This window comes from Clarias gariepinus, chromosome 7 (assembly GCF_024256425.1).
Source record: "Clarias gariepinus isolate MV-2021 ecotype Netherlands chromosome 7, CGAR_prim_01v2, whole genome shotgun sequence".
NCBI lineage: Eukaryota > Metazoa > Chordata > Actinopteri > Siluriformes > Clariidae > Clarias > Clarias gariepinus.
Genome location: NC_071106.1, coordinates 6456481 through 6481771, shown reverse-complemented (window position 1 = coordinate 6481771; position 25291 = coordinate 6456481). Strand labels below are relative to the sequence as shown.

The following is a 25291-nucleotide window of genomic DNA, read 5'->3' as shown; positions in this document are numbered from 1 at the left end:
AGAGCGTTGCAGATTTGGCTGCACTCTCTGACCAGCCTCTCTTATTGAGAGACCATGATTTACTTTAAATGATAAATTACAGTAGCTCTGATCTCATCTGAGACTACAGCTCTTGATCTTCCTCTTACAGTATTCTTCTTCCACCATGCATACATATTCCTCGCCCCCCTCCCAGCCACTCTTTTTCCTCTTTCAGCCACTTCTCCATTTCTGGCTGGGTCCATGTGTACATCACAATACAAACCTATTCAGCAGTTGTCTCCATTTGTAATGAAATTGAAAGAGTAACACCTGTGTAGATGTTCATCTACAATAAGAATCAGCTGTGGCTAGTTAAACTGCATTTTTAGATTTAAATATGTTTCAATAAAATATTGCCGTTGAATTTTGCTGCCTTATTCAGTTTAGCATTATGTTATTGTTTTGAACATAAGTTTAACAGGTTTGAAAACAGTATGTAAGCACATGCAAAGTGTCCTGTACGTACAAAGATTTTTGGCAGTTGTTGTGTCTGAGTGAGAAAAGAATTCATGAAATTTGAGAGATGTAGTCATTAAATGCATTTTGTGCCAAAACAATGATAATTGATCCTCAGTTTAGCCCACATAGACTTCTGTTGTGCTTACTGTGTGAAGAGTTTTGCAAAAGTGACCTAAGTAGTGAGAAATGTGTCCGAGCGTCTGTAAAAAAACTGTAATATAAATATAATGTATCGTTTCAGTTGTGGCTAAAAGCAAGGGGATTTTACTCAGGGCGAATCCCTGGAGGCAAATAAGGGTTATGCGCCAAGGGCTTCGTAACCTTTCTACGTGGTTCAGACTTCTCTGACTTTGGGTCCCACTCTACGTGCGTTTTGTCGTTGCAAGACGCCAACGACAGATGCTTAGATGGACATCCAGCCCAAGGGACCTGGAGAGGCCATCTTCTCGCCTGGCACATCAATTGCCTGTCAGGGACGGGCGTGGACGGAGGAAAGACCCAACAGCAGAAGAGAGATGATTTTAGACTGATTTTATTGAATGCAGCAGATTTAAATAAACAGGGACTGGGAAAAGCAGAGTGTGTGTGTGTGTGTGTGTTTTGTTTGTTTGTTTAAGTGTGTGTGTGGTGTGTTCAAGTTCAAGTAGGCTTTATTGTCATTACAACCATATACAGTTAGTACACAGTGAAACGAAACAACGTTCCTCCAGGACCAAGGTGTTACATGCAACATAAATTTACAACATAAATTAACATAGACACTAAACTAGCTAACCAAAAGGCCTAGTTAGCTGGCTAGCAGAGACAGGACAGAGAGACCTAACATAAATTGCAACATAAATTAACAAAAAATAACTAGCTAAGTATAACATTTTTAAAGACAACATAAAGTGCACATGCAAATGTGCAAACAAGAGCAACAACAAAGTGACAGTGCGCAACCACGACATAACAGAACATAAAATATGGTGTTGAGGTAGTGGGTAAACATAAACATTCCTTAAAACAGCAGCAAGAATTGAGGAATTAGTGCAAAAAGTAGTCCAGTAATGATCATTGTGCAAAAGATAAACAGTGAAGCATTTACAGGTTGGTGTGTACGATAATTTGGTGGTGTAGGTCAGTATGTCTGCACTTGTGTTGATTAGTCAGTCCAGTCCCAATATTTTGAGGTAGTTGAGTTAAGCTGTGTGATAATGTTTGTGTTTGTGTGTGTGTGTGTGTATTTGTTTTTATTAGTCCAGTCCCTTTTTGTTGAGGAGACGAATGGTTTGTGAAAAAAAAAACTGTCGCACAGTCTGGATGTGTGTGCCCGAATTCGGTACCTTTTTTCAGATGGCAGGAGTGTGAAGTGTGTGTGAGAGGGGTGTGTCCGATCAGCCACAATGCTGGTGGCTTTGCGGATGCGGCGGTTGGTGTAGATGTCTTCAATAGAGAAGAGAGAGACCCCGATGATCTTCTCCGCTGTCCTCATTATCCGCTGTAGGGTGTTGCGGTCCAATATGGCACAATTCCTAAACCAGACAGTGATGCAGCCGCTTAGGATGCTCTCGATAGTTCCTCTATAGAAGGTGGTCAGGATCGGTGGTGGAAGCTGGGCCCTCCTCAGTCTTCTCAGAAAGAAGAGACGCTGTTGGGCTTTCTTATGCAGGGAGCTGGTGTTGAGGGACCAGCTGAGGTCCTTCTCTAGGTGGACACCCAGGAATTTGGTTCTTTTGAGGATTCCCACAAAGGAGCCGTTGATGCTCAGCGGAGAATGGTCGCCTCGTGTCCTCCTAAAATCAACAACCATCTCCTTTGTCTCGTCAACATTTAGAGACAGGTTGTTGTCTTTACACCAGTCCGTTAGCCTCTGCACTTCCTCTCTGTACGCTGACTCGTCATTTTTTGCTAATGAGACCCACCACGGTCGTGTCATCAGCGAACTTAATGATGTGGTTCGAACTGTGTGTTGCTACACAGTCGTGAGTCAGCAGTGTGAACAGCAGGTCCCCAGTGCTCAGTGTGGTGGTGCTGGAGGTGCAGTTCCCGATCCGTACTGACAGAGCCTACCGGTCAGAAAGTCCAGGATCCAGTTGCAGAGGGAGGTGTTCAGGCCCAACAGGTTCAGCTTCCCAATCAGTTGTTGGGGGATGATAGTGTTGAATGCTGAGCTGAAATCTATGTACAGCATTCAAACATTTGTGTCCTTCTTGTCCAAGTGTGTGAGGGCGAGATGTAGTGTAGTGGAGATGGCGTCGTCTGTTGAGCGGTTAGGACGGTACGCAAATTGCAGTGGGTCCAGTGAAGAAGCAGCAGGGTCTTGATGTGTCTCATGATGAGCTGCTCAAAGCACTTCATGATGGTGGGTGTGAGTGCAACGGGACGGTAGTCATTGAGACAGGTATTACTTCCCCAGGTCTAGGGTCCTAGGGCGTAATAAATAATAGAATCTTAAACAACCAACTTTGTCTTTGTTTTCTCTTTTATTTTTCACACACACACGGGAAGCTCTTGGCTTCAGGGTTGGGCCAAGGCCAAAACAATAAACAAAAACCCTGCCCTATCTCCTCCCAGAAACTAACCAAACTACAAAGAAAACTAAACCAAAAACACAGGGCTAAACTATCTTCCTAACTAAACATACAAAAACAGGAGAAAACGGGTCTAACTAAAAATGGCACCCAACCCCTACTGCTTCCATAAAAGAAATGTATATACAAACAAAGGACTATTTACAATATTTACAACACAATTAACATAAACAAAAAAAAAACACCACTCACACCACACACGCTCACGAACACTGGCGCGACCCAACAGTTCTATTTTTGTAACAAAACAAACACAAGCGAACATCTCCACCAACATCACCGCGTGCCTTCAGGCGTCGTGCCGGTAACAGGATGACCAATCACCGGGCACGTCAGCGCACGTCCAATCAGGGCGGGGCCACCTGCAAGAAAGGGAAAGCAAGAGAGAGAAAAAGGAAAAGAGCGCGCGTGCACGCCACCACAAGCATCCGCGCCTCTACACACCTACATGCCACACACACAGGCATGTAACACAGGACACAGTAGACTTCTTGGGCATGGGGACAATGGTGGTGGCCTTGAAGCACGTGGGAACGACGGCGCTGCTCAGAGAGATGTTGAAGATGTCGGTGCGAAGATCTGCCAGCTGTTCAGCACATTCTCTTAGCACTCTGCCTGGGATGTTGTCTGGTCCAGCAGCTTTACGTGGGTTGACTCTGCGAAGAGTTTTTCTCACCTCAGCTATAGTGAGACACAGCACCTTGTCGTTTGGAGGAGGGGTGGTCTTTCTCGCAGCCACGTCGTTTTGCCTGTCAAACCGAGCATAGAAGTTGTTCAGCGCATCTGGAAGTAAGCCGTCACTGTCACAGGCAGGTGATGTCGTCCTGTGATGGCTTGTAAGCCCTGCCACATGCGCCATGTGTTGCCGCTGTCCCTGAAGTGATTGTGGATTCTCTGGGCGTGTGCGCGCTTGGCCTCTCTGATGGCCCTAGAAAGTTTGGCCCTTGCTGTTCTGAGGTCCACCTTGTCTCCCGCTTTGAAGGCAGAGTCTCTGGTCCTCAAAAGTGCACGCACTTTCGCAGTAATTTTGGTTGGGTCGTGAGATGATGCTCTTGGAGACAGTGACGTCATCGGTGCACTTGAAAATTTAGCTGGTCATTGATGATGTGTACTCCTCCAAGTCAGTGAAGTCGCCGTAAGTTGCGGCTTCCCCAAACATGTTCCAGGCAGTGCTCTCGAAACAGTCCTGAAGAGCAGAGATGGCTCCTGCTGGCCAGGTTTCCACCTGCTTCAGAACCGGTTTTGAGTGCCTGACGAGTGGCCTGTATGCTGGAATTAGCATAACAGAGATGTGGTCTGAGTAGCCAAGGTGGGGGCGGGGCTCTGCCCGATATGCGCCGGGGATGTTTGTGTAAACAAGATCCAGCATGTTTTCCCCTCTCGTTGCAAAGTCCACATACTGATGGAATCTAGGAAGCACTGACTTAAGATTTGCATGGTTGAAATCTCCAGCAACAATAAACAGTCCATCCGGGTGTGTATTTTGCAGTTCACTGATCTTTGTATACAGTTCCCATAGCGCTTCCTTAGCATTAGCGCTAGGTGGAATGGGTTCTCTGTTGAATCTCGTTCCTCTCAAGGTTTTTTCCTATTTCCATAATTTTCTGTGGATTGTGTAAAGCTGCTTTGCGACATTGACAATTGTTAAAAGCGCTATATCAATAAAATGTATTTAAAAAAAATAATTATAACACAATATAAATAGACAAACTGAAAAAGGTACAGGTACATACAATTTATATCAAGTTCTGATCTTGCTGAGGTGCAACAAATACTGGAAAATGTAGTCTGATGCCAAATTCTTACAAAAAAAAACATAAAAATAAAGACAAATACAGAAAAAAAATATCACAGAACTGTCTTCCTCATTATTTAAATATGTTTAAAAACATGTCAGCCATTGCATCCCTGTCTCCATCATCTTATAAAATTTAAGCAGGTTTTTTAAGGTAGCAGTTTGTCAAGTGACGATTTCCAGGGGAAGAAGCTAAGACACATAAGAAAATGTTGTCTATTTAAAAAGTAATCCAGGCACACATACTATAAGGCATGGCAAACTGACAAGTAAGCAAACACAATTTGAAAACTGTTTAAGACATAAATAAAAAAACTTAAATATATTAGGTTAAGATTAATAAAGTACTTTATGAAATAAACAATAAAATTAAAAACTTATCTTTAACAGCAAGCAAATTAAATATAATTTAGTTGTGTAGGCAAATTATCATATATTTTTTTCATATAATATATATATTTTTTTATGTTTCTTGACCTTCTGAACAAAATAGCTTGGTGCAGTTAGCTTTTTTGCACTCATTGCACACTATTTACATTGGTTAGACTTTAAAAAAGAAGCATATGTGTGCATATAGCATATGTTCATTTATTAAATTTTTCTAAGGAAAGTTCTTGTTTGTTTCCCTCCTTTGTTTTTGGGTCAATATTAATTTTGTCTCATCTTTCTTATGTCTTCCTATTATAAGGTGCTTATGAAGATTTTGTACCCCTGGACAAATTAGGTATTTTGTTCATTTTTTGAAGTTTAGAGAAGTGACCACAATCTCAGCAACAAATTCTTAAAAATAATAATAATCTGAAAATCTTAGATAAAAAAAGGTATCATTAAAACATTTTCACCAGTATGGCTGGCACTCTGGAACAATAATAAGTACACAAAAAGGAATGTGAAACCACCTAAGAATGTTGTCCAACAACTATTGCTTTTAGGAAACAGTCTAAACCAGACACAGAGGCATGCTTTTTTCAGCACTCGCATTTAAACGTCACACTTTCCTTTTTTTTTTTTTTTTTGCATATCCCACAGTGTAATTTTACCATCGGGACTTTTCATTACATCTGCATAAATACCAAGAATCGTCATCAACTATAGATACAGATCAAACAGACAATTATCAGACCCAGGATACTTTCTCCTAACCATTACCATTATTTTCTTTTATCTAAAAAGGTTGATGGAGTCTGTCTTTACTGTCTTACATGTAGTAATGTCAATTATTAATTTTTTTAGAGTGAATGGGACTGTTTGTAGCTTACAAGGGGAGCCTGTATATCCACAGATATGGAAGGATGGTGATATAGTTGTTGGAGGGGCCTTTCCCTTCTATAGTAGTTGGGAAACCATTGATTTATCTTATGTGGTCATGCCACCTCCTATGAAGTGCATAAGGTAAGCAGCATACTGTAGTCCTACTAGCAAATTAGTGATTATTATAAATACAATCACACTGAAAAATGAAGTATGTAATTAAAAACCTTCTTGTCTTTACATAATTTATTTGACTTTCCTGAACAGCCTGGATTTGAGAGCGCTCCAGTTTTCACAGACACTGATCTTTGCAGTAGAGGAAATAAACAACAGTTCTTCTTTACTGCCAGGTGTCTCTTTGGGTTACAAAATCTATGATACATGTAGTTTAGCAGCACAAGGGATTAGAATAGCCATGGCACTTGTTAATGGGAATGAGAACTCAATTTTAAATGATTCCTGCACAAAGCCAGCCCAAGTTCAAGCTATAATAGGAGAAACCTATTCATCTGTGTCTATGGCTATAGCAAACAGTATTGGGCCTTTCAGCATTCCTGTAGTAAGTATTTGTGTAAGTGGTTATCAATACAAATTACTGAAAGGTGCACAGTTAATATGTAGTTGACAGTTTACCTTTTTTCTGTATGACAAAGCACAAAAATTACTCCTATATGTGATCATTTCTTTTTAGATCAGTCATTATGCCACCTGTGAGTGTCTCAGTGACAAAAGGAAATACCCCTCATTTCTGCGCACTATTCCCAGTGATTATTTCCAGAGCAGAGCGCTAGCAGAGATGGTCAAATACTTTGGTTGGACCTGGGTGGGAGCATTAAGGAGAGATGATGACTATGGTAACAGCGGCATGGCTGCATTTACTGAAATTGCAGAGCAGTTGGGTATCTGCTTGGAATATTCACTTCCATATTATAGAACTTACTCAAAAGAAAGAGTGCTGAGAATCATTGACCAAATTAAAATCTCCACTTCACGTGTAATAGTTGGATTTCTCGACACCTGGGATTTGGAGAGTCTCTTGCATTTATTCTTTGAACACAACATCACTGGATATCAGTGGGTAGGAACAGAGGCTTGGATCTTTGACCCGGAGTTAGCCAAATTAGACCAAAAAAATATACTCCAAGGAGCTATAGGACTAGCTATACCAAAAGCAAAGGTGACAGGTCTGGAGGATTTCATTCTGGATGTAAAACCACTGAAATTTGTAGGCAGTGTTATTTTCCCTGAATTCTGGAAGGTTCTGTTTAACTGTGAATATACAGTGCAGAGTGATTTGAAGGGTATGCCAGTGTGCACAGGAGAGGAGAAGCTGTCTGATGTGCAAAATGCATTCACTGACATGTCGCTGATGCCCATTTTTAGTAATGTGTACAAAGGAGTTTATGCCATTGCCCATGCTCTACACAACCTTCTACACTGCAACAAAACATGTCCCACAAAGCAACAGCCTGATCCTCTCACAGTGAGTAAATAACCAATGCTTATTACACTGACAACAGGCACAATATTAATTCAAATATCATTATATATGAAACCTAATTCATAAAATGTGTGTATTAGTTTTTAGACCACCTTAAAAAGGTATATTTCAAAACCAAAGATGGGGATGAAGTTTATTTTGATAAAAATGGTGACCCTCCTGCAAAATATGAGATTATAAACTGGCAAATAAATAAACAAAATCAACATGAATTTATTACCGTTGGACTGTATGACTCCACTCAACTTAGTCATCAATTAGCAGTAAACATGAGCACTATAATTTGGTCACAAAATTCCAATGAGGTGAGTAAAATAAAGAAAACAATTATCTTAGCTATCTGTGAAGAGTCTTCATACGGCATTTCTTCAATGTCTTATAATGTCCATTCTTTCTAGCCATTTTCTTTTTTAAATCATAGGTACCTATATCTGTATGCAGCGAGAACTGCCTTCCAGGAACAAGGAAGGCTGTACTAAAAGGAAAGCCTATCTGTTGCTTTGACTGTATATCATGTGCTGAAGGAGAGATCAGCAATATGACAGGTAGAAAAGTTAAGCAATTCAAGAATATTAAATATTTTTATTTATGAATAATATTAAATGTTACTGGAGATGATTCTTTAAATGGTGCCTAAGAAAGTTAATTTGGCACTTTTAGAGAATCTTGCTGAAAATATTCCCAGTAAATCTAATAGTATTATTTATTTTTTCTTTTAAATCTATGACAGATGCTATTAAATGTGAACAATGCTCTCAGGATTACTGGTCAAATTCAAAGAAAGATGAATGTATAAAGAAGGATGTTGAATATCTATCCTATGAGGAAACTATGGGAATTTTGCTAACAGCCGTTTCTATTATTGGTGCATTACTAACAATGGTAATATCAGTAATATTCTTTAGATACAATCATACTCCAATAGTCAAAGCCAACAACTCAGAGATGAGCTTCCTGCTGCTCTTCTCCCTGACACTTTGTTTCCTTTGTTCACTTACTTTCATTGGTCAGCCCTCTGAGTGGTCCTGTATGTTCCGCCACACTGCATTTGGGATCACCTTCGTCCTCTGCATCTCCTGCATTCTGGGAAAAACTATAGTGGTGTTAATGGCCTTCAGGGCTACAGTTCCAGGCAGTAATGTCATGAAATGGTTTGGGCCTCCACAGCAAAGACTCAGTGTTTTTGTCTTCACTCTCATACAGGTCCTTATTTGTGTGCTTTGGTTAACTATTTCCCCTCCATTCCCTTTCAAAAATCTAAAAAGCTACAAAGAAAAAATAATTTTAGAATGTAATCTGGGTTCTACTGTAGGGTTTTGGACTGTGTTGGGTTATATAGGATTGTTGGCTTTTTTATGTTTTGTTTTAGCTTTTCTAGCCCGTACATTACCTGATAATTTCAATGAAGCCAAATTCATCACATTCAGCATGCTCATATTCTGTGCAGTGTGGATCACCTTTATTCCAGCTTATGTCAGCTCTCCTGGAAAATTTACTGTAGCTGTAGAGATATTTGCCATTTTGGCCTCAAGCTTTGGGATACTGTTTTGTATATTTCTTCCAAAATGTTATATTATCATACTAAAACCAGAAAAGAACACTAAAAAAATAATGATGAATAAAGCACAAGTAAGGTGAGTTAATAGTCTAAATAATAACTTTTAAATCATATGATTAATCAATTATTGAGCCGTGCTTGTTTGTAGATCTGGCTATGATTGGAAATTTGTCTGTGCAGATTGGTTTGCTATTAATACCTCTCTTTAAACATATTCTAAAATTTCAATGATATGAGTGGAAACTGTAGAATGCAAAGATGGGCTAAAAAAGCTTAATGTAAATTTCAGGTTCTGCATATAGACATGGTAAGCATATATATTTTAATTTTAAATTACTTTCCTTCCGCAAAACCTGTTGTTGAACCATAAGGGTGCCTGGTAATTGTATGCTTATTACTACAAGCTACATGAATAGGAACTATTCAAATAAATGTCTTTTGAATATTTGTCTTGCCCTCTCATACTAAATCAATATTACACTTAATTAGTGTCCTGCGTTTTTAGCACTGTGACCTTAAATGCCTACTTCCTGTAAGCTGTTAAGGTCTTAACGACCATTCCACAGGTGCATGTTAATTAATTGATTATGGTTAATTGAACATGCATGGAAAACATTGTTTAAACCCTTTACAATGAAGATCTGTAAAGTTATTTGGATTTTTACAACATTATTGTTGAAATACACAGTCCTGAAAAAGGGACGTTTCTTTTTTTGAGGAGTATATAACAATTAGCCATAAAATTATAAACATTGACAGATGAAGTCAACTACATTGATCACCAATTATAGACCAGCAATCTGTTGAAAAGGTAATGGCACCCTGGGCACATGCATGTCTGCGGGGACCGAAGGCCAGCCTGAAAAACCCACAGAAATACCCCTGCAGCACAAATTTACTGAAAAAAAAGTCAATGCTGGCCACAAAAGAAAGGCTTCAGGACACCCAGTTCATTAAAGTGTGGGCAATGTGGGGCCCCAGGAGGCAAAGGATGCAAAGGATGTTAAAGGATGTTGATCTGGCTTCCAAATTCTCCATATTTCAGTCCTTGTCATGGAATGCCCCAGACAAGCAAATCTGATCCACAGAGGGCCCCAACCTGTAACTTATGGAACCCAATGGATCTGCTGCTAGCATCCCCATGCAAGACACTACAGGACAGCCCCAAGGGTCTTGTGGAGCCATAAAGGGATCCTATACAATAGTGGGCTTAATGTTTTGGCATATAACATATTGGGTGATTATGTTCATTACTTGATCTAATCTATAGATACAGTTTCACAGGAAGTTAACACCATGTCCCTTTAAGAATGGAGAAGAAATTTACTCCATGTGATGTAATTGTGACATAAAATGCTACATTCATGCAAGCATGACTTCATGTGCGATACATTCAGAAAATCGCTATGTATGACCCTGACTTGTGGAGGTCCACATTCTTTTTTTAAGGTGTTTGCTTTTTTTTTATTTTCTTTTAATTTTCTTTTGATGTTAAAGTTGTACTGAATTTGAAAGTAGGCCCTAAAATACATAGATATTCCATTTAACTTCTAAAGACATGCCATAATGTTTTGGAATTTTATATGGTAAATTCTAGTAATTTCTTATATGAAATCTGCAAGCAGTTGTTACAATGTAATTACTTGTATCCTGCAGAAAGTAAATTTTCTGACTGAATTGCCAAAAGTATAGTTTGTTAACATGTAACCTGTGCAGAAAAAAATCAGTTCAAATGACTTTAGCCTAATTGTACATAAACTTTAGATTTAATAAGTAATAAGTAATTGTTATGTGGTGCGGTCTGGAGAGCCGCACCATAGATGTTTTTAATGATAAGAGCCCTGACGCAGGGCTCTAGAGGGGGTCAGTAAAATAGGAGTGGTGAGAGTGCTTGTGATACGCACAGGAAGACCTTCCCGTTTGGAGATGGCATGAGATTATTAATTCAGGAACTTATAAAACAAAAAATAAAAAGAGCTCAGGCGTCTACGTGAGAACAGACGGGGCTCTGGAAAATAAAACAAAAACTATATCCTCTCTGGGCCTATGCCCTGACCGAGGTTTTATTTAGAGAAGAGGGAGAGTGTGTGCTTTGTGCACTTCAACTTAAACTGAGCGCGCACGCTGGACTACTGCGTACCGCTCTCTTTCTTTCTCTCACTCTCTCTTCCACCGGCGTCTTAGACAGAGGCTTGAGCTTTGCCTGTGTCTTCTTTTACTGTGCGCTTGTCTTTCCTCTCTTTTCTTTGTCTTTTCCTTTGTCTTTGTCTTGGCCCTGATACCTTACCGGTGCTACTGTACCTAATATTCGCAAAAAGTGTGAAAATTTGCAAGATGCGGAGGTATAAGGATCCTTATATAGACACGCTGCCAGGTGCGGCTCGTTCTGGCTAATTGCTTGATGGCGGTGTTGCCTGGCAACCGCGTGTATAAATGGCCGCACCTTTGCCTGTTTGGAACTCCGCATGGTAGCAGCCTGCGGATCTGCCTGTTCTAAACAGTTTATGCGAAGAGTTTAAACTCCTCTTTTGTTTTACCTTAGACCTCCTGCCTGGCAGTTCCAACCTCAGCATCCTTCTACCAATATATTTACAATCTCTCCTTTGAACATGTCCAAACCACTTCAATCTGTCCCTTTTGATTTTATCATACCTAACATGGGATTTTACTTTGATCCTATCCATCCTTTTCACTCTCAAAGAGAACTTTAACACCTTCAGCTCTGCTACCTCCAGCTCTGCCTTCTTGCTTTTCTTCAATGTCACTGTTCCCTTTCAAAAGCTACACTCGATGCTGCGTGAAAACGTTACCCAGATAGCACACACACGTCTATGAGACGTCATCTTTTTCATCTGGCAGATGTTTGGCAGAGGTCATCTTTTTCATCTGGCAAATGCTGATGCAGATGTCACCGAGACGTCCGTGAATGATGCTTAGCCTGCTTATTTAAGACGTAAATGAATTAAAACGTCCCTGATCCGCTCTTTAGACAATGTTAATCAGATGTTCATACATATGCCAAATGTCCAAATCATGTCCGATAGATGTTATTTTATTAAAACACCCCCCTCTCATCATTTTAATTAAATACCCTCGGTGTCACGAATCCACTCTCTGCGACTCCCTCCGATCACCACCAGAGGGAGCCATCGCCGGAGTACTAGTCTCTTTAGGACTCCATTACCCACAACCCTGTGCCTGGGGCTGACCACCAGCCCAGGTGTCAACAATTACCCACAGACTTTAAATTACATGCTTACTCTCACCACCTCGCGAAGTCTTGTTTTGCTGCTGCTGACATTTCTGAGCGTTTATCCCTGCTTTCATCTCTTGTTGCCAACTGGATTGTTTTTGTACTCTGTCTGCCTGCCGCCTGCCTTTTGACCCACGCTTCTGTTTATTGGATTTGCTCTATTGGACCGCCGCCTGCCACGACCCTCTTGCCTGGACTTTGATTCTGATTCTGGTTTGTCTACACTGTTCTAATTGCCCCGGTTTGACCCTGATTTGTTTGTTTACATGTTCACTTTCAATAAAGTTGCATATGGATCCCATTCACGCTGACTCTGCGTCACACTCGGTTAATTATAATTAACCATGGTTAACAAATTTCCATAAAGGAAGGAAGCATAAGACAAACAGGATAAAACTGAGATTTTTTTAAACCAGCAGCAACTTACAAATGAGGTCTCAATTTAAATAGATGTACAAAACATAAAACCCCACAAATAAGTATTAATCATAGGAAAAAAATTAAACACCAACAGAAACGTTTTGTTTATGACCGTTAGATACGGTTGGTCAGGAAACTCCTGAAGTCAGATGCAGACAGGACACTTTTCAGTCAGAAACTGCTGTGAAAAATACAGAGATAGATATTCAATTAATATTCATGATACTTAATTTAGCAAATGAACAATATTTATACTTTGTTCCTCTCGCTTCACAACTCATGAGAACAGACCGAAACCCGAACCGCAGACTAAGCACGCGCATTTAACTGTCGGTATTTTAAGTGTGATAAAAATACAAGAAATAGCTTAAACCAAAATAACGTGACTAAACATCACTTACCAGCAGGTGACATTTATGTTCAGTATTTCGTTTCTATTTAGAAAGATATGTGGTTGCTAACGCTAGCAACCTAACTTGATGCCTGCGTCATGCTAGCACTACAGTTAACCGTTTAGCGCTCATTCATCACTTCACCATCTTCGTACACCATGCAAACATATTACAGAGAAAGCTAAAAAGCTCAGAAATCTTAGCCGTTTCTGTCATACACAGGTGGGGTTATTTGGCTAACTATAGCGGCTATTCTCAGCTAAATTATCTTACCTCAGATAATTATCCATCCTCTGAAAGTTCCATTCCCAATCATGCACCCTGTGGTTCTTAAAGCATTCTGCCCTCCGCCTTTTACAGCTCTGGAGCAGGAAAGACTCCCCTTACTGTGTCCAGTATGTGCTCTTCAGATTTATGTCCACCGCACTAGCCAGTGGCGTCAGAGCAATGCTTTTCATATGCTAAGTCACAATGGTCACAATTCGCTTCTAGAAATTAGGGCTCATTTGACCAGGGGGATTGCCTCATCTATTGAGCTGGCAAGAGGAGTCCCTTTGAAGCAAGTTTGTGATGCGGCTAATCTTCTCTGCACACATTTGTTAGATTTTATAATTTGGATGTTCATGTTTCTCCACCAGCGATGAACATGACCACCTGTCATGGTCCTGTCACATCAACACCGTGGTGAAAAAGGCCCAACAGTGTCTCTACCACCTCAGACGCTTGAGAGACTTCAGACTGCCCTCTAAGGTGCTCAAGAATTTTCACTCCTGTACCATAGAGAGCATCCTGACGAGCTGGTTTGGAAACAGCACCATGCAGGACAAATTACCTGCACTTGATTTATAGCAAGCGGTGCTGGACCAAAGCCAGGAAGATCGTGAAGGACCTTAGCCATCTCAACAATGGACTGTTCTCTCTGTTGTGGTCTGGGAAGCGATTCCCCTCCCTGAAGGCCAACACACAGAGACTGAGGAGGAGCTTCTTCCCGCAGGCGATAAGGTCTCTCAATTACACCACCACACAGGACTAATAACTAATAATCTTTTTAAACCCCCAACATTGACTGAACAATCATGGACAATCATGGACACATTCATACACACTTGCACTACATATTTATATTTTCATTCTGGAGCATTGCACAAGACACTTTAAAAAGTCACTTTTTCATGCATATTTGCAGAACCATTAGCCACTTTCAAGTTATATACTTTTTTTCTATATTTCTATATTTTGTAATGTTTTTATTATGCTTTTATTTGTACAGTTTATTTTACTAGTTAAATTTATTTTCTTTAGAATTTCTCTTTATCCATATATATTTCTTATGTAGATTTTTTTTTTTTTTTAAGGTCACTGGCAGTCGTATAAGCATTTCACTGCATATTATACTGTGTATGACTGTGTATGTGACAAATAAAATTTGAATTTAAATTTGATTTGAATTTTTTACTCCAGGATCACAGGTCCTCGAGTCAGCCTCCCAGAGCTAGGTCTGAGACCTCCTTGGCTATTGTGCACATGCCCTGGGGGTCCAGACACTTGCAGTGCGACAGCGTTGGTATTCTTGTTCCCATAGCCTTTTCACGCAGCATCGAGTGTAGCTTTTGAAAGGGAATGTCTCGGGTTACTTTGCTGTAACCCTGTTCCCTAAAAAAGCGGGAACGAGATGCTGCACTCCAATGCCGCACTGCTTGTGTGACTGGACGTCCTTTCAGACAAAATTGATCTGAGGAATGTTTCCGGTTCATTCCTATTCATAACCTGCAGGTGCACTTTATCAGATGATGTCACCTGACCGAGGTTATATGAGATAAAAATTTTTAAATAAAAATTTGGCGTGTTTAATACACAAATGCTTCACAATCACAAAAACACAAAAAGATGTTCCCATAGTGTTTTCAGTGCAACATCTCCTTCCCACTTTTTCAGGAAACAGGGTTACAGCAAAGTAACCCGAGATGTTTCTGAGCATCACTGGTCTCGCCTTTACTCTATTACTTTTATTCTTGCTGATACTCTTTTATCACACAGACCACCTGTCACTTTTTTTCACCTGCTCCAACCTGCCTGCAACCTACAACGTCAATACACCATTTTTTTCACACTCTCCATTAGTCTGGACTGTTGGCCACAAGTACTTAAAGTCCTGCACCTTCTTAATCTCTGCTCCTTGTAGCTCCACAATTCCACTTGGGTACCTCTCATTTACACACATATGTTCTGACTTGCTGCGCATGTATTTTGTCTTGTAACTTTTATTTCTCTGCTTACCAGAGCATACCCCCACCTCTCTGGATTTTTCTCCCCCGTTCTCTGCACTCACTACAAAGCACAATGCCATTTGCAAACATCATAGTCAATGGAGAATCCTGTGTTACCTCATCTGTTATCCTGTCCATTACCAGAGCAAACAAGAAGGTGCTTAAAGTACTGCAGACTCACCTCCACCTTGAACTCTTTTGTCACACCCACAGCACATCTCACCACTGTCTTACAGCTCTCATACAGTACATGTCCTGCATCACTCTTTACACATACTTTTCTACCAATCCAGACTTCCTCATACAATACTACAGCTCCTCTGTAAGCACCTTGTCATACACTTTCTCTAAATTTACAAAATTACAATGCAACTCCCTATTTACTTTCTCTGTACTTCTCCATCAGCATCCTCAAGGCAAATACTCCATTCTATGCATGAAACCATATTGCTGCTCACAAAAGTTTACCTCTGTCCTTAACCTAGCTTCCACTCTTTCTCACAGCTTCATCAGCTGATCAGCTTTATTCATCTGTAGTGTACAGCTCTGAACATCCCTCTTGTTCTCAAAAAATGGCACCAATACACTTCTTCTCCATTTCCCTGAATCTTATTAAACAGACTAGTCAGAAACTCTACTGCCACCTGTCCTAAGTACCCCATACCCAGGTATGTCATCAGCCTTTCCACTCTTAATCCTCTTCAACACCCTCCCCACCTCGCTCTTATGAATTTATGCTACTGACTGGTTCACAACAGGCACATCTTCTACTTTTTATTCTCTTTATTTGTTCTCATTCCTGAATGGCACATGCACAACTGTACAAAGTATGAGTAATCACAGACAGCTTTCGAGTCATCACACAGCCAAAACAACCACTGCTCATAGACATCCTTGCCCCAAACATCCCCGAGCCCACAGAGCTAATCACAGACAGACTGTAACATACTACAACAGCTCCAAAATGACTTATTGTAAAACAGCCAGGGAATTCAGGACAATATACTACAGCCACCGGAGGCATGATCCCATCTCACCAGACACATTATTCCTCTTTCCAGCATCTCCACTTCTAAGCTTTTCACAGACAATGGAAGAACTGGTGTATGCTGGGACCAAACTCTCCCACTCTCTCACGCTGCAAGCCCCCAGATGCCAACTAAAAACTACCAAGGCCTGTGGGCCAGCTTGCCCTCCCCCTGTGAGATCTCTCTGACTGCTTACACAGCATCAGGGCTTTAACCCCCCGACCTACTTCTGGTCTAGGTGAAACAAAAGAAAAAAACAGATAGCAGCTCTCAGTGATGTGTGTCAGGTCCCCACTATGATGACAGTTACATTTACAGATGTTTACAGAACAAGTGAAGACCCAGTGTGCCTGTAGCTTTCACTATTTCTGTTTTATCACTTGATAGAAAGTCTAAGGCCTTCTCAAGCTATACGGCTGACCCATATAATCTGTGGCCTATTATGCATCAAACTAGGATCACAATAGGGACAAAAAGTAATTGCTTTAAGTAAACATTTTTAAACATTCGCTTGCTAAAAAAAAAATTGTTAATCAATGATTTGACCGCCACAAACAAATTGGATTGATTTAAATGAAACTTGGTTAGAAGATAGCTGCAGTAACTTCACTTTCATGAGTGTCTGCAGAATCACCGCAGGGACAACTGCGGCCCCCACCCAGAAAAGGGCAGAGGAGAGCCCGAAGGTGGGTCATCCAACAGCCACAATGTAGACGCCCCAGGGTGCCGTGGCGGCAAGCCCGCAGGCTCCGCCGGCAGCCGACCACACCAGGGCAGACCGGCCCCTGGGCCTGGAAATCCAACCGGGGCCCAGCAAAGCCAGGAGGGCCAGGCCCCAGCAAGCGACCACCGAGAGTGGGCCAGCGCTTACCTGAGCATCCCGCCCCGGCACGAGAAACCAACAACGCACCGGTTGCCGGGGGCATCCTCCACCGGCAGGGCATGGTGGTGGGGTGGGAAGGCGATAAAATGATGAGTGAGGTGGAGTCTATGGCCCAACCTGACACATAGACATAGACGAACAAGCACACATATACACAAGCATACGTTCCCACCCTCATGCACGCAAACAAATATTAACATCCTCGTCCTACATGTAGACACACAAAAATGGACATGGTAACAACACTCACACTCCCCATATGCAATCTATACTCCTAGATCCAGGCACCACTACCCCCAGAGGGGCAATCAGCGCCCGATCCTGGAGCTGAACCCCCTTCGCTCCGGCGTGGGGACAGGAAGACCACCCCGGTCCCCGCAGCAGCAGAGAAGACCACCAGTCCCGACCCCGACCGGGTGGCCAGCTCATCCTCACAGCCTCCGGCCCCTGACAGAGAACAGGGGCGTGAGAAAAAAAAAGGAAATGTAGTGTTGTTGTGTGTTGTTTTAAGGTGCTTTAAAACAGGGGTGCTTTAAAACAGGGGAGGGGCACCCTCCACAAGCTTGTGTCAGCTCCCCTTCCCAGATCCCTCAATGTCTATGTGCAACTTAAAATTGAGAAGTGGGCACTGCCACCAGAGGCAAGGGTGAATGAACAGACCGCCCCTTGGATGCAATTCAATGTGCCCACCCCCAAGGCCCAATATGTATGTGTCATGTGACAGTAAGTAATGAGAGTGTCTAAGTTGTAATGTGTGATTGAGATGCAGGTGGACACGAGGAGACAGAGGAGTACCACCTCCCCCACATCCCAGCGACGCACACGCACCTCAAAACCCTATCTGTGTGTTGGTGTGGTGGAGCAGGAGAAGTGAAGCCTTAGGGATGGGGAGGAAAGCATTAGAGGGGGCAACCCCTCCCCCCCTGGAGCCAGCTCACCCACTGACACACGTATGCACCCCCGTTTCCCCAAATCTGCCCAGGGCGGGGGGCCCAGGCTCATCCAGACTAGGGAGCAGAGCCCATGGCAGCCCGGGGTGGCCCACCAGACCCCACAGCAGAGGAAAAACTACCCCCCCCCATCATTCGGTCAACTCCCAGACTGCATAAGACAATAGACACCCAGGTTAAGCCCGTTTTCCCCGCCTCTATTGGATCCCCCCCCCCCCCCCCCCCCCCCCCCCAAAGCACCGATGCATCAAAGACCCCCCCACCAGGGCAGGGTCCAAGCGCATGCACCAACCCATGCACCTGGTGGCACACCAACCAGGACCCAATCCCCCCTGGCCCAGCTGTAACCCCAACCTGGAGGCAGAGTGCCCCCAGAACCCCAAGCCCCCCTCCGACCTACCCTGGAACAGTACGGCCTCCAGTTTATGAGGACAGTCTTCTTAGCTATGCATAGGGCATTGAAAGCCATGTGGATTGTGTTAGCTTCTGTAGTGACACCATCTAGGTCGCCCAACAAGCAGACTGAAGGAAAAGCAGGAATAGAACATTTAGGACACAAATCTTCACAAGTCCTGTACCAGTACCTCTGAACAGGTGGACAGAACCATAGAGCATGGATGTAATTGTCAGGTGTATTGCCTTGACAGTGTGAGAAGTTTTTAGAAGCTGTAAAACCCATCCTGAACATCTTATGACCTGTGTAGTGCACTCTATGCAGGATTTTGTATTGTATTAATTGTAAACCAGGATTTCTAGTCAGTTCAAAGGTTTTTAAACATATCTGAGACCAGAAACTATGGTCCCAGCTTACTGATAGATCTGCCTCCCATTTTGCAATAGAAAGTGATACTGATTCATCTATTTTGGAAAGTGTCCTGTATATTTTAGACATTAATTTGGTGGTTTTGAGATTAATAAAATCTGCCACACTTGGTGGTATTTGTAATTTGATATGATTAGACTTAAATTTCCTTTTTACTATAGATTTAATTTGTTGATATTCTAAAAATCTGTTCTTGTTAAACCCATATTGTTTAACTAATATGTCAAAGGGAATAAAGTCTGTCCCTTCAAATATATGTTCCAGATATTTAATACCTTTACAACTCCAATCTGTGAAGTTTATCATATTATTGTTTAGCAATATGTCAGGATTATTCCAGATGGGGGTAAGTTTGCATGTGATTAGTGAAGACTCAGTCATTTTTAGAAACTCCCACCATGCTGTCAGAAAAGAGCTGATACTGATCCTTTTGAAGCATGCATGTCGTTTAATGATCCAGCTAAAGAATGGCAGATCTGAAATCTCTATATTATTGCATAATGCCTGTTCTACATCTAGCCATGGCTCATCTAAGATGGTGTGTTTTAACCACACTGAAATGTGTTGAAGCCTGTTGGCTACGAAATAGTGGTGAAAGTTAGGTAGATCTAGTCCTCCTTTATCATTGGTCTTTTGCAGCGTTTTTAAGATAATATGTGGGGGTTTACCTTTCCAAAGGAATTTAGAGATAAGGGAGTCCAGAGATCTAAACCAATCAGGTGATGGTTTGCTCGGGATCATTGCAAATAAATAATTAATTCTTGGCAAAACCATCATTTTTATTGAGGCGACTCTTCCCATAATTGATATGGGTAGAGACTTCCATCTGGTTAGATCATATTCTACCGTCTTTAAAACTGGGATGTGGTTTAATTTAATCAAATCTGCCAGTCTAGGTGAAACATTAATACCTAAATATTTAATGTTTCCAGATTGCAGTGGAGTGGAAGAGTTCTGGAAGGAGCAATTAATTGGAAAAACTGTAGATTTTAACCAGTTTATTGAATAATCTGAGACTCTTGAGTAAGAGTTTATTAATGTAATTATCTCAAAGAGAGTGGTTTGTGAATGCTGAAGAAAAAGTAACACATCATCTGCATAAAGACTAATTTTATGCTCTACATTCTTGCATTTAATGTCTTTAATCACTGCAGCCTGTCTAATTGCTGCAGCTAGTGGTTCAATAAAAATTGCAAACAGTGAGGGGGAGAGGCGGGAACCTGGACAGTTTCAATCTGGTTTCAGAGCGCATCACAGTACAGAGACGGTGCTTATAAATATAATAAATAATATTCATTTAAATTCTAACTCTGGCAAAATATCAGTGCTGGTACTGCTAGATCTCAGTGCGGCGTTTTGACACTGTCGATCAAAACATACTACAGTAGCCATCAGATTGCGAGTAATGCAAATTGCGAGTGTTCCATAAGACAAGCAAAGATTTTTAATACATTTTGACTTGAAAAACGAGCAAGTCTTGGTTTACGAATACCAAGTATCATGTATCACGCATGCGCTTCTTGTTTTGACGCCAAGCCTCACGTGATCACAACTGAGCCAATGATAAGATGGGTTGGCAATGCTCACGGCAGTACACGGGTCCCCATTGCTGAGCTCAAGCAGGGACAAGGTGGCACAAGGTGAGACAGGAAGAAGGGCGGCAGTGCATGCATGAGCTGGCACGTCAACAGCTTACCTTGCATAGTGAGCTTAAACTGGTGCAGCAACTGCAGAGTGTGCATAATGAGCTTAAATTGCTGTATCAACAGCATAGCATGCATAAATATGCAGAACAGTCATGTTGGTGGAGTGATTTTCTCTGGGCTTTGGCTCATGCAGTCTTCTCCATTCACTAGCGCGAAACAGACTTTAACAGGCGGATCCTACATCCCTCATGTGACACTTGCCTGCCATGTGCCTGGATCCTCTCATGCGCTGCCGCCCTTCAAAAAAAATTGTGGTGCTTACCTAGTTCATGCCATGACAACGTACACAAACACAACACTTTAATTATAATTATATAATATATATAATAATAATAATATTAATAATAGTAATAAGGTGTGGACCCTAATAAGCAGAGTAAATCAATAGGTCAATGCACACATAAAGGCTCCACCCAAGGGTCTAATCAATATGGCAGTCAAAGAGTAATATAAAAGCCCAAACACTGGACAAGGTATGTGGAGAGGAATGAGAATGAGGTTTCTGCACACATGGCTTTTGTTCACCCAGGTAAGAGCAACTGATCTTACCTGCAGTTTATTAGGGCTGCACAATCCTCCTCAACTCAGCAAAGATGGGGATGTAATAATCGGTGGTGTTTTTTCCATTCATATCAAATGGGACCAAACAACAACACATGTCTTTACTTCTGTGCCCCAGCAACCAAAATGCATAAGGTGAGAAAAAAATATGGGAAGTGAAATTTATTAAATTTGAATATTAAAATTATAACTAATTGCTGAAGATAATTTGTTTAAAATAACTTTTATAATTTTTTTGCATTATAACAATGCAAAATGCAAATGCTACTATATAAAATAAATATGTGTAATAGAGTCTATAAAACAAATATGTTACTGTATTTTATATCTTATAAAATTAGGATTTGCATTTGTTTGTTTTTTTCATCCCATAGTTTGAGTCTCCGTGAATTTCAAAATGCACAAACAATGGTATTTGCCATTGAGGAAATCAACAACAGAACTGATATTCTTCCTGGAGTTAAGCTTGGGTATAAAATCTATGATTCATGTGGATCAACAGAAATGACCACAAGAGCCTCACTGTCCTTGATTAATGGAAAAAGTACATCTGCAATGTCTTGCTCTAAACCTGATACAGTTCAAGCAATCATAGGACAAACATCATCCAGCCCCTCAATTGCCATAGCTGCTACTGTGGGACCACTGCACATACCTGTGGTAAGACTACTTGTTTTTCACATGTAAAATGCTATTTTTAAGAAAATGGTTAGAAAATGTTTTTAATGGTAAAACATGAATATGTCTAATGATAATTATGAAATTATGTGCAAAATAAACATGTTGTTAAAATGTGTTACAGGTCAGTCACTTTGCAACATGTGCATGCCTTAGTGACAAAAATAAATACCCATCTTTCTTCAGAACTGTTCCAAGTGATTACTACCAGAGCAGGGCTTTGGCTAAGTTGGTCAGGAATTTTGGCTGGACATGGGTAGGGGCCCTATGCAGTGATAATGACTATGGGAACAATGGCATTAATGAATTCATCATTGCAGCCAAAGAAGAGGGAATCTGTGTTGAGTATTCCAAAGCAATCTTTAGAACAGACCCCAGAGAAAAAATTCTGAAAGTAGTTGAGATTATCAAGGCATCAACCTCCAAAGTGATTGTAGCATTTGTTTCATATTCTGATATTGGGGTTCTTTTTAAAGAGATAGCTTTACAAAATGTAACTGGGATTCAATGGATTGGAAGTGAGTCTTGGATATCTGATATGAATACAGCCAGTGTTGAATGGGAGCATACTTTGATAGGAGCCCTGGGCTTTGCCATACCAAAAGCTCAGATCAAAGGCCTAGGAGAATTTCTGACCAAGCTTAATCCAGCAGATGGTGTAGCTGCTTATACTGAGTTGTGGGAAACAATATTTAACTGCAAATTTTCCACAGAAGAAAACGTTGAAATTAAACAAATGTGCAGCGGCAATGAAAGTCTCAATCAGGTTAAAAACCATTACGCAGATGTTTCAGAATTACGACTTGCCCATAATGTGTACAAGGCTGTGTATGCTGTGGCTTATACCCTGCATAACAGATATAGCTGTTTAAAAAGGGACAGTGGACAAGAGGGTCTTATTAAATGTACAAATATAACAGATAACAAACCATGGCAGGTAAAGCATTTCACTGCATATCGTACTGTGTATGACTGTGTACAATAAAATTTAAATTTGAAGTGTAATAGTCAGCAGTCAAATTGTAAAAAATAACCAGTACCAATATCTCTCTCTCTCTCTCTCTCTCTCTCTCTCTCTCACACACACACACACACACACACACACACACACACACACACACACACAAATTCAACTTACACAATAATATCAAATTACTATTATGGCATTTAAAAATCACTTTTGATTCTTTTGTACCCGAGCATGTTGGTAAAGCCACAAAGTCGAATAAAAAAAAAAATTAAAACCTCTTCTATAAATTGAGAATGAAATTACACAAATTTGGTAAAGAATGCATTTTTTATAATCAATAAATCTGACAGTGATTTCGAAAAACTCCTGTGTTAAACTGAATCCTTTGTTTTTATCGCATCTTTGCTGAGATGATTTGTGCGTATGCATCAAACCTTCTCTCTTTTTTTATATGTTAAAAGCTGTGCTTGAACTGTTTTCCTGTCGTTACAATATTGAATTTTGATTGGCCAATCTCTGTTATTAGTTTTAAAAGATTTTTTACGTAAAGAGTTTTAATATTTAATTTCTATGACAAATATTACATGATACACAGAATTATTAATCTGAAGGGGACAGCAGAGGGGATGGTTTTTGTCGTTTTTTTTTTCAACAGGGGGGATGCCATCCCCCATCAAATTGAGTCATAATAATAGTATAGCCTGGAGAAAAAAAAAACAGTCACCTTACTGGATATTTTGCAATGCTTTATCTAGGTAGTCAATGAGCTGAAAAAACTTCACTTCACCACAACGACTGGAGAGGATGTATATTTTGATGAAAATGGGGACCCAGCAGCGAGGTATGAACTGCTGAATTGGCAACAGGCAAAAGATGGTAAAATACTTTTTGTTAAAGTGGGCTTTTATGATTCCTCTCTGCAAACAGACTCTAAGCTGTCATTTAACAACTTTAGTATAGTCTGGGCCCACAATAGATTACAGGTAAATTACAATTTCGGTGTGAATAGCTAGTCTGTCCAACAAAGATTTTAGCAAAATGAAATTTAATATATAAAAAAAAAATGCTCTACAGGTGCCAGTCTCTGTATGTAGTCCAAGTTGTCCCCCAGGCTCCAGGAAGGCTGTCCAGAAAGGAAAACCAATCTGCTGTTTTGACTGTATAGCATGTGCAGAGGGAGAAATCAGTAATATAACAGGTACAATGAATAGTGGTTCGCTTCAGAGATGTATTTAAATGTATTTTTAACAAAGTAAAATCCAATTACATAACTGGCTAAACTGACAGCTATTTTCTTTTTACCTAGATTCTTTAACATGTATCAAGTGCCCACCTGAACTGTGGTCTAATGACAGGAAAGATACATGTGTCTTAAAACTGGTGGAATTTTTGTCATTTAAGGAAATAATGGGGATCATCCTTGTATCATTTTCTTTGTTAGGAGTATCTTTCACAATCTGCATCGCTGCTTTTTTTTTTAAACACAGAGACACACCTATTGTTAGAGCAAATAATTCTGAACTGAGCTTCCTGCTGCTCTTTGCACTGACTCTGTGTTTCCTTTGTTCACTTACTTTTATTGGTCAGCCCTCTAAGTGGTCCTGTATGCTGCGTCACACAGCATTTGGAATCACATTTGTCCTCTGCATCTCCTGTGTTTTGGGGAAAACAGTAGTTGTGTTAATGGCCTTCAGGGCTACACTTCCAGGAAGTAATGTGATGAAATGGTTTGGGCCTCTACAGCAGAGATTCAGCGTTCTTGCCATCACTCTTGTTCAGGTCCTAATTTGTATACTTTGGTTAACAATATCCCCTCCTTTTCCCTACAAAAATATGAAATACTACAAGGAAAAGATTATATTAGAATGTAATGTAGGCTCAGCTGTAGGTTTTTGGTCTGTGCTGGGTTATATAGGACTCCTGGCTCTTTTGTGTTTTATTTTGGCTTTTCTAGCACGGAAGCTGCCTGACAATTTCAATGAAGCCAAATTCATCACATTTAGCATGCTTATATTCTGTGCGGTTTGGATAACCTTTATTCCTGCTTATGTCAGCTCTCCTGGAAAATTCACTGTAGCTGTAGAAATATTTGCTATTTTAGCATCAAGCTTTGGTTTATTATTCTGCATATTTCTTCCAAAATGCTATATCATTATACTAAAACCAGAGAAGAACACTAAAAAGCAAATGATGAGGAAATGA

At 40.7% G+C, this 25291-nt stretch overlaps 2 protein-coding genes across 2 annotated transcripts; both read left to right on the top strand.

The window, feature by feature from the left end:
• The first annotated feature begins 3365 nt into the window (after window positions 1–3365).
• On the top strand, window positions 3366–18283 carry LOC128528165 (vomeronasal type-2 receptor 1-like). Its single transcript, XM_053500921.1, has 10 exons — window positions 3366–3431; window positions 6131–6240; window positions 6367–6655; window positions 6791–7582; window positions 7681–7905; window positions 8022–8145; window positions 8331–9229; window positions 17147–17458; window positions 17680–17866; window positions 18171–18283. Exons 1-10 carry the CDS (start codon window positions 3366–3368, stop codon window positions 18281–18283), a joined length of 3117 nt encoding a protein of 1038 aa, XP_053356896.1.
• Window positions 18284–21849: 3566 nt separating this feature from the next.
• LOC128527876 (extracellular calcium-sensing receptor-like) lies at window positions 21850–25291 on the top strand. Its single transcript, XM_053500520.1, has 5 exons — window positions 21850–22101; window positions 22244–23056; window positions 23845–24072; window positions 24164–24287; window positions 24396–25291. The coding sequence occupies exons 1-5, from the start codon at window positions 21850–21852 to the stop codon at window positions 25289–25291; spliced, it is 2313 nt and encodes a 770-aa protein (XP_053356495.1).

What these genes read in the sequence shown, in the direction of transcription:
- LOC128528165 (XM_053500921.1), top strand. Translation starts at nt 3,366, where the DNA reads ATGACCAATCACCGGGCACGTCAGCGCACGTCCAATCAGGGCGGGGCC. An exon ending in CCTCCTATGAAGTGCATAAG is followed by an intron (nt 6,241 to 6,366) that starts GTAAGCAGCATA and finishes TTTCCTGAACAG; the next exon opens with CCTGGATTTGAGAGCGCTCC. An exon ending in CCCTGACAGAGAACAGGGGC is followed by an intron (nt 17,867 to 18,170) that starts GTGAGAAAAAAA and finishes ATTGAGATGCAG; the next exon opens with GTGGACACGAGGAGACAGAG.
- LOC128527876 (XM_053500520.1), top strand. Translation starts at nt 21,850, where the DNA reads ATGGTATTTGCCATTGAGGAAATCAACAACAGAACTGATATTCTTCCT. An exon ending in GACCACTGCACATACCTGTG is followed by an intron (nt 22,102 to 22,243) that starts GTAAGACTACTT and finishes AATGTGTTACAG; the next exon opens with GTCAGTCACTTTGCAACATG. An exon ending in AGAAATCAGTAATATAACAG is followed by an intron (nt 24,288 to 24,395) that starts GTACAATGAATA and finishes CTTTTTACCTAG; the next exon opens with ATTCTTTAACATGTATCAAG.